General features: G+C 37.0%; 1 protein-coding gene across 23 annotated transcripts in view; it reads left to right on the top strand.

The window, feature by feature from the left end:
• Positions 1 to 13,623, top strand: part of tns1a (tensin 1a) — a 108,282-nt gene that overhangs the window by 46,444 nt on the left and 48,215 nt on the right. For 15 of the 23 annotated variants that reach the window (XM_087256950.1, XM_087256953.1, XM_087256949.1 and 12 more), the window contains 7 exons: positions 4,368 to 4,418; positions 4,868 to 4,917; positions 5,628 to 5,799; positions 10,231 to 10,281; positions 12,701 to 12,823; positions 13,296 to 13,360; positions 13,449 to 13,532. In XM_087256950.1, the coding sequence (XP_087113076.1) occupies positions 4,368 to 4,418; positions 4,868 to 4,917; positions 5,628 to 5,799; positions 10,231 to 10,281; positions 12,701 to 12,823; positions 13,296 to 13,360; positions 13,449 to 13,532 (596 nt within the window). Of the gene's footprint in view, positions 1 to 4,367; positions 4,419 to 4,867; positions 4,918 to 5,627; positions 5,800 to 10,230; positions 10,282 to 12,700; positions 12,955 to 13,295; positions 13,361 to 13,448; positions 13,533 to 13,623 lie in introns of those variants that run through there. The other 8 variants (XM_087256951.1, XM_087256954.1, XM_087256945.1 and 5 more) reach the window with 4 other exon arrangements.

Here is a 13,623-nt window from a genome sequence, read left to right as displayed (position 1 = left end):
ACTTAAACTGGTTTGTGATAGGTGAAGGTTGAGTAAATGACGACAGAATGTACGTAGTTGTGGTTGAACTATCTCTTTAAGTTAACATTTGTTAATAATATAACCATCAAACAAAACAAACATAAAAATCCTAGTCCCCAAACTAACTGAACCAGCTCAATGTTATTGAATATGGTATAATCAGCTAGACAAACACAATACCACCACTAACCAGCCTAAAACAGTTAAATTTGCCATATACGTGTAGACATCATGAACATGAAGGGGCATGTTTTTTTATTTATATAGATTTTTCTGATATTCCTGCATGTAACATTTTTGAACCAAGCTGAGCAATCAATCTAAATCTAAGATTATATAATGTTCCACTGTTCATTCTGATGATTAACTCACTCAGTTTTATCTGTTTTGTCATGTGGTCAAGAATTCAGTTTGACAGTCATTCACAGGCCACACTGGGATTCTGGTCTGTGGTAAATGACCCTTCACTCAGCCCCACAGACATCAGCAAACAGTCTGTGCAAGAGATGCCCCAGGAGACCTTTTATAGTGACCCTCTATGGGAGAATGTTGCACATCTGCTTTTATTATCCCAGGCCTGTGCTGTACCTTTGCCAATCTGTGCTGTATCATTGAATCCACTAGTTCACTCAGTGATGCTTGGTTCAGCCAGCTTTTTTCTGTGACCATGGGGATAGTACAGCATCTTCATCAGTCTTTCAGCCACATTTAGCAATTTAAATTAGTCACTCATGCATTTTTTAAAAGAGTTTTGCGTAATTGCATTATGCTGAGGCAGAACATATTCTCAGTGCATTTTAACTTAATCCCCTATTGAGAGAAGCTGTTACTCATCTTTCTGATTGGTTGACTGTGAATTATAACAGTTTCCGGTGATGATGCAGAGAGGTGCTTTAGTAATGCCACTCTCAGCCAGGAGTTCATGATGATGTGCTCAAAAGTCTAAAAATAAGTATTGTCTCTCGTAAAAAAAAAAAAAAAAAAAAACTGTAAATAGCAAGCCATATCTACAGATGCTTCTATTTTCAGCAACAAAGGGACACCAATTCATTGAAAAAAAAAATGTCAAGGACATGCATAGTATAATAGTGACTAAAAAAGATATATTTCAGTGTGCTCAGTTATTTATATTCAATTAAAACATCTATGGCAGATGTTCATTATTAGAGATGGCACAACTGGTTAGACTATAAACATTTGGTTCACATTTCAGACGTGTTTCAGAAGTTTAATTTACAGTGCATCTGGACAGTATTCATAGCGCTTCACTTTTTCCATATTTTTTTATGTTACAGCCTTATTCCAAAATGGATTAAATTCATTTATTTCCTCAAAATTCAATGTGATAATGACAATAGAAAAAAAATGTAAATTTTTGCAAATTTATTCAAAATAAAAAACCTGAAAAAATCACATGTACATAGGTATTTACAGCCTTTGCTCAATACTTTGTTAATGCACCTTTGGCAACAATTACAGCCTCAAGTCGTTTTGAATATGATGCCACAAGCTTGGCACACCTTTCATTCATTCATTCATTCATTTATTTTCTTTTCGGCTTAATTCCTTTATTAATCCTATGTTGCACACCTGTTTTGGGGAATTTTTGCCCATTCCTTTTTGCAGTACCTCTCAAGCTCTATGATGTTGGATGGAAAGCGACGGTGAACAGCCATTTTCAGATCTCTCCAGAGATGTTCAATAGGATTTAGATCTGGGCTCTGGCTGGGCCGCTCAAGGACATTCACTGAGTTGTTGTGAAGCCACTCCAATGATATTTTGGTGGTTTGCTTTGGGTTATTGTCCTGCTGGACGATGAACCGTCACTCCAGTCTAAGGTCAAGAGCACTCTGAAACAGGTTTTCACCCAGGATGTCTCTGTACATTGCTGCAATCATCTTTCCCACTATCCTGACTAGTCTTCCAGTTCCTGCTGCTGAAAAACATCCCCACAGCATCATGCTGCCACCAGCATGCTTCACTGTAAGGATGGTATCAGCCTGGTGATGAGTGGTGCCTGCTTTTCTCCAAAACGTAACGCCTGGCATTCACTCCAAAGAGTTAAATTTTAGTCTCATCAGACTTAAAAAATTACTGGAGCTCAGACAGAGTGACCATCAGGTAATTGATCACCTCCTTGACTAAGGCCTTTCTCCCCCAGTCACTCAGCTAGGATGGCCGGCCAGCTCTAGGAAGAGTCCTGGTGGTTCCAAAAACCTTCCATTTACGGATGATAGAGGCCACTGTGCTCATTAGAACTTTCAGAGCAGCAGAAATTTTTCTGTAACCTTCCCGAGCGTGTACCTTAAGACAATCCTGTCCCGGAGGTCTAGAGACAATTCCTTTGTCTTCATGCTTGGTTTGTGCTTTGACATGCACTGCCAACCCTGGGATCTTATATAGACAGTTAGTTGGACTGTATGCCTTTTCAAATCATGTCCATTCAACTGAATTTACCACAGGTGAACCCCAATTGAGCTGCTGAAACATCTCAAGAATGATCAGTGGAAACAGAATATACTTGAGGTCAATTTAGAGCTTCACGGCAAAGGCTGTGAATACTTATTTCCGTGTGATTTTCAGGTTTTTATTTTGAATAAATTTTCAACAATTAAAAAAAAACAATTATATTGTCATTATGGGATATTGTGTGTAGAATTTTGAGAAAATAAAGGAATTTAGTCCATTTTTCAATAAGGCTGTAAGGTAAAAAAATGTGGAAAAAATTAAGTGCAATAAATACTTTCCGGATGCACTGTTGTGTAAAGAATGATTTTCTGGGTTAATGCTCTAGGACTTCTGCAGCTTATGGAACAAAACTTAATGAGAGTTTGTTACTTTTTACACTTAACAAAACAAAACTTAACAAAACTTCTAGTACATTATCATTTTCTAACTAATGATGTAAAAATTATCCAAGGTGCATTTAGTATGAAAACAAAGCATATTCATTCTGCATGAATACAGCCCTTTCGTTTTGAAAGAGGAAAATGCAAATACAACATAATTAGAAAAATGATTTCACTATTTCAGTAAATTTAATTTACTTCAAGCATGTGATGCTTACTTTAGTTTTCAAAGTGAGTCAGTTCACAATTCACAATTCACAGCAGATTCTTTAGCTTCTTTTCTTTTTAAAAAATGTTTGTAGCAGAAATTTAATAACTATGCCATTTCCAATGCAATCTCACTTCAATTCATAACTTTTTGATTTAGTGGCTAATTCGTATGAATTCATACGATCTTATACATACAATTTAGTACAATTTGCTCATAACCCAATGACGGTTGGGGTTAGGGGTGGGGTTGGGTGCCACGCCTCCTTTTTTAAATCATACATTTTCATATGAATTTGTATAAATTAACAATTAAACTGAAAAAAAAAAAAACGTAAAAACTTACATTTCCTTGTGAGATGAGGCTGCCCATAATGCAAACAGCCAGGAAGAAAAAAGACAATAGCTAAACAAGAGTGTAGTACAGGAAACATAAATGCATGACATCAAACACAAAACAAACAGTCTCAATTGTGTAATGTGTAACATAAATGATACATGGCCATAAACATTTATAATTATGCAAGGACATTAGGATTTGAAACAGATACCAGTACTACCTAATTTAAGCCTGCTGTTTTGAGTCTGAATGGAACTTGAGATTTTTATGAAATTAATTCAAAAGATTCAGTCAATCAATGTTATAAATAAAATTTGCCAGTACCAGTGAACAGGACACTTTAAATATTTAATAGTTTTAAAACACATCTGAAACCTTTAGATTTGCATTAGTAGTTTGTTTGAGTATTTTCCCACTGCATACTTTTTGGGTTTTCTTTTACACCGTATTCAGCTTTTTTTGTTTTTTTTTTTTCCGATCACAAAACTTGGTTGGGTAATGTCTACTGTGTAGACATCAAAATTGCAGAAATTTCATTGAAGTATACATTTAAATTGTGAAAATGGGCAATAATCTCTTATGTTGTGTGCAATACTTTATGTGGATCAAATTGGGAAGTGTGAAATTGACTAAAATAGAGGAGAGCATTCTCCTGCAATTTCTACTTTTGCAGGAAACTCAGCTTTCTGACTTGGTCCTGTTCTCAGATCCAGCAGTATACAGCATAACACGCATGAGTATAAGATATTAACAATGTCTTTTAAGTTTAAAGTCTTTTAGGTAAGGTTTCAAATGTGTTTACCTTTTTTTACACAGCTTCAAGTTAACAGATCTAATAATGTACCTCTGTTAGCATTTAACCTAAAGACATTGTGGAGCAAATAAAGGAAATATAAAGTAAGGGCTATATTAAGTTTGTGTTTTTTCTCTTCTCCTCTCTTCATGTGCAGGTAGCCACAGCCTGTGAATCCAATCCTACAACGAATCCTAACCAGAATCAGGTAAGCTATTTGGTAATTTATATATAGTTAGTAAAACTTGTACCTGCTAAAGAGATAGTTGACCTAAAGCAAAAAATTATTTCATCATTTACTCAGTCTTTACTTGTTACAACCTGTTTGGCTTGCTTGCTTCTTTTAAACACAAAAAATGCTAATCACATGAAAGCTAAAAACATGTAACCATTGATTTCCATAGTATTTATTTTCCTATATTTAATTCAGCGATTACAGGTTTTCAGCTTTCTTTAAAATATCTTCTTTAGTGTTCAACAAAATGAAGAAACTCATAAAAATGTTATTATTTTGGGTGAGCTATCCCTATAAGGATAAAGTCTCAACTACAATAAATAAACTATTACTTTTTAAAAAGCAATGAAGCAATGTTTGTTTGTTTGTTTGTTTGTTTGTTTGTTTGTTTGTTTGTTTGTTTTTCTGTCATCCTTTATTAGCAGGCATCAACAAAATCACCCAATATGGACTTAAAACGAAGACCATCCAGGTATTCTAATTTATACTGCTGTCTTATACTGTATATAATTAAATTTTATTAGATGCTGGCAATAAGTTGAATTTTTATGCATTAGCTTAATTAGACCACAGTATAAGAAACTGCATAAGAATAATTAGTAAACAAAAAATCATTACTCATTGTGTAATGATTCTAGCCATGTGTTTGGTGTGTATGTTTTGCAAAACTGTACTGTATGTCTAATATCAGATTCAACTCCCCATTAATCTTTTAACAAAAAAAAACTACTTGATAAACTGTAAATTGGTGAGGCAGTGGCACAGTAGGTAGTGCTGTCGCCTCACAGCAACAAGGTCGCTGGTTCGAACCTCGGCTCAGTTGGCGTTTCTGTGTGGAGTTTGCATGTTCTCCCTGCCTTAGTGTGGGTTTCCTCCGGGTGCTCCGGTTTCCCCCACAGTCCAAAGACATGTGGTACAGGTGATTTGGGTAGATTAAATTGTCCGTAGTGTATGAGTGTGTGTGAATGTGTGTGTGGATGTTTCCCAGCGATGGGTTGCGGCTGAAAGGGCATCCGCTGCGTAAAAAACTTGGTGGATAAGTTGGCAGTTCATTCTGCTGTGGCGACCCTGGATTAATAAAGGGACTAAGCCGACAAGAAAATGAATAAACTGTAAATCAAGAACATTTATATTACAAATTAGTTCATCTTTTTTAATAATGTTATTTCTCTTCCCCCGTAGGCGCTTGAGTCTGATGCAAACATTGGAAGAAAATAATGAGGTGGACCTTCTCTACATCACAGAACGCATCATTGCTCTGTCCTTCCCAGGAGGAACAGAGGAGAACAAATACAGTGTACACCTGAGGGAGGTGACCAGCATGCTCCGTTCCAAACACCAACAGCACTATCTAGTAAGCATCCAGCTAACCTTTGTAATATTGACTTGTCTGGAGTTTACATGTTCTCCCCATGTTCGTGTGGGTTTTCGTGTGGGTGCTCCGGTTTCCCCCATTGGTGTGATAAATGTGTTTTGACTGGAAATGTCATAGATGACAACCGGTGCTAGAGCCAAGATGTTTTTATAGGGATGGCCAAGCACAGGTCAGTTTTATTTCCTAAACCACGAATGTATTAACACATTTTATAACTGAGATGTAACTGAGATGGTAAATATATCAAGTAATACTGAGTGAATATTTTTTAGTAAATTATTCCTCAACTCCAGGCATATCAATAGAAATGATATAAGAAATGAAGCTCTATTGCAGTTAAAAAGCAGCTCAATGCACAATGCTTTGGAAGCTGTTTGGACAGAAATGTGTATGGTTATTGTGTCAAGTTCATATTTGAGTGATATAAAAACAACAAGTCTTTTTTTAATTTCATGATGTTAAAATAGTATCCAAACATCAGTTATTTTGAGGGCCACTGCACCCCAACATAGCAGTGCAATTTTCCACAACCATTAATATTGATAGACAGGCATGTCTTACCATTTCTCAGTACTGACATGTATAATCATGTCCACAAGAGAGGATTCGTAAAGAAACTGTTCACAGGGAACAGTAAACAAGGAGATATAATATGCAAGATAGCAGTGCCAGTAATACATGAATAAATGTGAAGGCAATGGAAGGGTTAAACATTTACAGAATTACCACAGACTTTGGGCAGCCTCTCTAGTGTGCTTTTTCCTGAATCACTTCTTGCACATGTACAGAATTTAGTAAATGAGACGACTGCAGACTACAGAGCTACAGCACTCTACTGTGTAATATGTGACCCTCAGTTGCTAATCTGTTATGTAATATGCAAACCACAGAAACCCCATAATACCCTATCATCTACTAACAACTTTAAAATTTTGTAATAGATACCCAGCATGAACTTAGACTTGACTGATAATTGAAAACATTACAGTAGATAAAACCAGACAAAAGACAACATAAAGTCTAAAGAGAAATGTATTTGGAATAAAATGAATGAACATTATTAGTGGATAGGAAATAATCATGTGATGTGAGATCATTTTAATAAAATTGGATTTATGATGATTTAAATAGTATGTGTAAAGGTACAGTACACATAAATCTAGCAGCTGGAGGGGCCAAGTCGACGCAAACCTGCGTCCTTCATAATATCCTCCAAATCCAACTGGCGAGGCAGCGTCGGTGAATAATTTAATATCTGAGGATAACGATATACTGAGATAAAGAGTCAAAACAAAAGACGGACAGACCATTCCATTATTTGAGGAATAATATCCATAAACAGAGTTAGTTTCAACTGTCATCATTGATGGATATTTGGTCTTCCAAACCGTGAACTGAGGACGCGAGAAACAGAAAGTGAAAAATAAACAAGTGGCCTTGGAGAGTGATGTGCATCGCAAAATTCAAATGGCTGAGAATTAATAATAGCTCACATTTGGAACAAGTGGGGCTGTCTAATAAAGTGGAAGCTACCACGATCGTTCAATCAATTTTCTCTTTTGGTAGTGACGATTGGAATGTTTTGGAGTTTAATTTGATGTCCAAGAATTCGATTGAAGTGCTTGGACCGGCTTTTTTTTTTCTTCGACAAGGGGAATCCTGAGTTAAGCAAAAACTTTTTAAGTTGTTAAAAGGTGCGTGGTTGGGATTGCGTTGGGTGGTGGGATGATTTAAAAATTATCCAGTTGGTGGATAATGTGTGGAATTTTGTAGTTATTGGAAAAGATCCAGCAGTTTGCTTCTGACAGCATGTTGAAAATCTTTTGACTACTTCTGCAGCCGAAAGTCAGGCGAGCAGAAAAATAATATTTTTCACGTCAAAGAATGCTGAACAGATGCAAGATATCTGGGTGGATGGGCATGACTTGATTTTATGTCAACTTTAGCTAAGCACCGCAACCCGATATTTTTATCCGGAAAATGGCTTGGTCGATATCGTGATAGTTAAGTAATAATTATTTGAGTGGGATGAGGCTGTTGCTGCTTGGAAATGGAGAGTTATGTGGGAGGGAAAGGTTAATTAAGAAGCGTTTTTTTTTTTCTGAAAATATTCTAATAGCTACCTCGAATGGACTAACATGGCAAATCACTGAAAGGAGGGGTGGAGAAGGGGCCAGTCATGAAATTTTCGTCTAATTCCTTTTTAATTAAAAGGTAGACAATGTCGAGTTCGGGTAAGCGGACTGAACATTTAGACAAATAAGACTAAAGGAGGGGAGAATACGTACTGTATGCCTGGATGGAAACCTAAAGATAGACTCGTATATAAAAATTGAATGTGGTGTCGGGATGTTGGAAAACTTAAATTCTTTGGCAAGAAACATTCACAGGAGTCAATAGATTCTTTCTGGCATTTTCATTTGCAGATTTTTATACAGGACATAATTGTGCGGGCATAGGCGCCATTGCAGAAATTGCAGACGTGCAAAAAACAGCATTTCTATCTACTGCACCTGCCGGTGTTTAAGCTGGTGCAAGGAGTGACTGAGGATGAGACAGATGGGCGGCGGCCTGGACAGAAGGGAGCTGTGTTTGGGTTTGTAGTAAAGTATGGGACGTAACTTGTGGATTTTGGCTGGGCTGGTTCGTGGATGAGAGGAGTGAATGGATTGGAGTGAATGGATTGGCAGACCACATAAGATATATTGCGGCAACCAAGGAAAACTCTATTGTGGAGATCAGTGTACAGGGCTCCCCAGTTTGGACACTGATTCCATTGTGAAATAAGAATGGTGCATTTAGCAGAAAAAACACGATGACAAGTGTAGAAATGGGAGCCTCTGTATGAGAGCGCGAGCTCAGCAATTATCGCGAGACAATCACTGAGCTCACACCTCCTGTGGGGAAAGACAGAATTGATAATGATAATCGTGAAAAAGCAAATGTAAATTTGAAAATGATAAGATGCAGGACTGGATATTGGCTGAGTTTTTTAGTGTAATTGAAAGTTCGCCAAAAGCTATCAGACGGTCCACCAATGTAAGTGAAATGGGTAAAAGAACTTAGAAAAGGTCTGAATTCAAACCTGAGTCTAAATCAAAGCTTTAGTGACATCAGCGGAGGTGGCATCACACTGAAGCTAAAGCCCAAAAATAGGAAAAAAAGGGAATGACTGGAGTTGAAATTTGTGTTGATATCAGAGGCTGCCTCACGCTAATGTTAACCTTGGGACCCTGAAGGGGATGCTTGGCGGAGATCTGAAACAGTGTTTTTTCCCGTGATTGGGAAGGAGGACAAGGCTGAGGCAAATGAAGACGCTGGAGAAGATTGCTGTCTGGGAGATAGAGTTGATGAGCTACAACGTCTTGATCGAGTGGCCATAGTGCTGTCTGAATGGCGGCTTCGAGATGCTGCCGCGGACTGTGTTGGTGAGCCCAGCAAAGCTGCGGTGCTCTGGGTGCCGACAGGGAAATCTTGGAGGAGATCTCCTCTGTGAGAAAGGCGTCATCCTCCGGAAGGAGATAATCTCAGACGTGATTTAGCGGTGATGAATTTAATGCTAAAGTCATGAGATAATGTAGGACAACCTTGGTATTTATGGGGGTTTGGTCTAATGCTGATTGGATAACAGAATAATTGTCAATGATGTGTTAGAATTGTTGAAACATTTGTGCATGTTCCACTGAAAAAGTGCCAAAGCAAAGTTTATTGTTCTCCAGTGGATAAACATTGAGGTGAATATCTGCACACAGCATTGCTGAAGAGAATATTGTCTTGCTAGTGGACTTCAGAGCCACCTTAGCTACCATTAGTTTAATCACTAAATGCAAATTGTTGTGTAAACCCTAGGGAATCCTTGTACATGTTCTTGAGAGCCCTAGCTTGGGTAAGTGGCCATGGCATGCATGGCAGCCTGATCAACAGCCTTGTAAGCATTGCATGCTTTGGGCAAGAGACATGGGGAATTCCTCCAGGCAGTAAAGCATTGTGTACATAAATTGACTGCAATCACCTCTGTCAGCATTCCCAGAGGCCACCACTTCATCGAGGTTAGTGTGAGTGAGGGAGCACAAGGCTCTGCAAGTAAAAGGTGCCTTCCATTCCTGAGTGAGCTCAATGTCAACATGGTCATAGACATGCTCTTGCAGAAGGAGCTACTCTAAAGCAACAAAGAAAAATCTGACTGCAGATAAGCTACTTGATTACCCATTTGTATTGGAGTGACCTTGTATGCATATTCTACTTGCAAGTTTCCACTGGTCTTTTTTAATACAAACTCTGTTTTGTCTTTTTGGTCTCCTTGGCAGAATCACCAATCTGTCATCAACTCATAGTGACCAAATGAAGGAGAATCAGAATGCTGTTTACGTTGAGAAATTAATGCTTAAACATTTTTATTTTTAATTTCAGATGCTTAATCTCAGTGAACGGAGGCATGACATCACCAAGCAGAACCCAAGAGTGAGTTTATTTATAAGTAAATGTTAAAACTTTCCAATAAGGTTCCTTTAATTAATGTTCATGAATGTATTTAACAACAATAACAAACAATGAACAATACACTTTTTATCTTTGTTAAATTAGTGAATGTAAATACCATCTTTCATTGTTAGTCCTTGTGAACAGTGCCTTTACTAACATTAACAAGGACAATTTTGGGTTTTAAAAATGCATTGCTAAATATATAAATTAACATTAACTACCTAGGACAGTATAGACTGCATCTAACTGTTTGTTGAGATCATTTTTTTGTTTCTGCAAACTTTCCATTACATTAAAAGACTAGTAAATTGTTACAGCTCAGGGGTGCGTTTCCCAAACATTGACGTAACACGTGGCTGAACTAGCATGGTACTTTGCATCATTTGGGAAAAGAACTATGTAGTGACGGGTGTTTCCCAAAATCTGTAATTTCTCTGTCGCAGATCAATCGTTTGAACCACCTTAGTTATAACAAAAAACGCCAATAATGACGCTCTAAACTGGGTGGGGTAACTACTTCTTTAGAGAAAACACAATTTTTGGGCAAATTATATTGTTTTACACGCACATACATTTAAAATAAAATCCAATATTAGATTTGGTAAAAACATGCACTTGCTTTCCATATTAACTGAAATATATGTAAATGGCACATAGGGCCTATGTTTGCCTTACTAATATTGAACATTATAAATTCTATTCTAAAGCATATCACTTACAAAAGCTAACACATATTCTAATATCATATATAAATCATATAAATAGATAAATAATGAGGCTATTTATTATAAAATTAAATGTAATTTTTATTGTTCATTAGAAATGAAAAAAAAAATCCTACATTAATAATAATACTATCAAGTAGTATGTTGTTTATTAATTATTATTATTATTTTTTTTGAAAAGTCAACTTTTACAATTTAACACATGTAAACCACTGCATAAAGTTCTAACCAGCAGGCCCATGTCATATACAGTACAGATATTTAATAAATAACCCCTATAAATGAAAAGAATTAACAAATGCTTTTTGTTTTCACAAGCTTTAGAGACGTAACATAAATTCCGCTTTTAAATAATAGGTCGACCTATAGCTTTCGCCATGAGGCTGTGTTCAAAATGACATCAATGTTTTCAAAGTGCACTGCGAAGGGAGCATAATTGTTAACGTAAAGATAGCTAAAACTGAACTGTAAAAATAGTTTGTAAGCACATTACACCTAAGAGAGATGACCTTAATGCCTTTTTACTTTTAATAATTCCAACTTTGAATGTTAGAATGTTCTAAATGAATAGGACCAAGGGGGGATAAGTGGGAATAGTACACAGCCAGGAACTATGTTTCTAACTATAACTCCAGAGTTGAGAGAGTCCTCAAGTTTGCGACGCAGTTTGCGAATGTTCGTTGGAGCGACGGATTTGGTAAAAGGCAAATAAACAAACTATGTTTGTATCGACGAAACTTGCAACCTTTGTTGGCTAACAATGGTTTTGGGAAATGCTCCTTTGATCAGAATTTTGTGTCAAATTATTTAGGTTTGTGGAAAGTAACTAAGTAATAAGTGAAGTTTATTCATAAACTAATTTCGAGAGGATCACGTGCTTATGATTTGATACGGCTGGCCCCGAATCAAGCTAATGTACGAACCACCAATCAGACTATTCCTAACCAGGTATAAATAACCAAACAACTTACCTTTAGTCATCTTCGTCTTGAAGAATCCCCCCTTCCACCCCATCTCCTCTTCTTTTGTCTACAGGGCAGCATAGCGGCCCAGTGGCTAGCACTGCGGCCTCACAGCAAAATGCCTCCGGTTCGGGCATCTACCCAAACAGTCAGCATTCTCGAGACCTACCCGAGCTCAAACTCCCCTCTCGCCCTGCAACGGGAGGGAGCCCCGGGCTCGAGGCTCTTATGAGCTCAGGGCTCTCTCCCGGGACAGCATGCCAAACTAGCTTATTAACAATCATCAGCTAAGTGTGAACTCTTGAATCTGGATAATGTACATCTAGTTGGTTGTTTTTACAGAATAATGCTGTCCAGTCTTAATCACATCAGGCTGCTGATAAGCCTGTCAGATTTATTCTGCAATGTGCATTATCCCTTACTTACTAAATCTTATACAAGTACTGTTCATTCTCCGGTGATGTTAATACATACATTTACTAACTAAAGGAATCGTGTTGTAGAATGTGACAAATAAAAAAAATTTTTTTTTAAATATATATATATATATATAAATATATATATATATATATATATATATATATATATATATATATATATATATATATATATATATATATATATATATATACCTATGTATATATACACTGTATAAGGTGTCTTTTCTGCCAGCATGTGGTCTGATTTTATGCATGTGTTTATTTATGATAGGTGCTGGACTTTGGATGGCCTGATCATCATGCTCCCGCTCTAGACAAAATCTGCAGTATCTGTAAAGCCATGGACACCTGGCTTAATGCAGACCCTCACAATGTGGTGGTACTTCACAACAAGGTGATCATCATATCACGTCTGGTCTGCTCACCCAATATCCACCTCCTTCACCTTGCATGACTGTCTGGACTCTGGACTGATCTGCTGTTGTTAATTAGTATGCTGTAATTGGAAAGGAATTTACAATAAAGGTGATGTTTTATAATTTCATATTTATATTTTTATAACTCTTATTTAAAGTCATATGCTCACAGCTGAATAAACTGAAGGATTCTTGTGATCTCAGAAAACTGCTTTCTAGTACTTTTATGCGTGTTATCCACAACAGAGGACAAAAATGTGCAAGTCTTGTTTAACCATTTAAATTGTAGCTCCATATCCCATACAGAATGTGCCAGACTTCCTAAGCATTGTCTATTATTGCATTTATTATATTGTTTTTTGTTTTGAGATTTAGCGTTATTTATTCAAATTGGTGGAGGGAAAAGATGATGCATCAAGTACCTTGATAATTGAGCCAAATGTCTTGCAGGGAAACTGGGGGAGAACTGGTGTTGTGGTCGGTGCCTATATGCACTACAGTAACATATCCGCCAGGTATCTATTTGAAATATTTGGTTGCATTTAGTACAGAAAAGAAATGATAATGTATTTGGCAAAGTGTGTTTTGTGTTCATATTCACAGTGCTGACCAGGCATTGGACAGGTTTGCGATGAAGCGTTTTTATGAAGACAAAGCCATGCCTGTGGGGCAGCCTTCCCAGAGGAGGTGAGCAATGCATCACACATGCTTTTTTTGACTTTGCACCAGAATATCCATGCAAACTTTAAAATCCTAATTTTGTAATCAAACAAGTTAC

This window comes from Danio rerio, chromosome 6 (genome assembly GCF_052040795.2).
Source record: "Danio rerio strain M-AB ecotype USA chromosome 6, GRCz13ab, whole genome shotgun sequence".
Taxonomy (NCBI): Eukaryota; Metazoa; Chordata; class Actinopteri; order Cypriniformes; family Danionidae; genus Danio; species Danio rerio.
The sequence above is the reverse complement of the archived record's forward strand: the minus strand, read 5'-3'. Positions and strand labels throughout refer to the sequence as shown.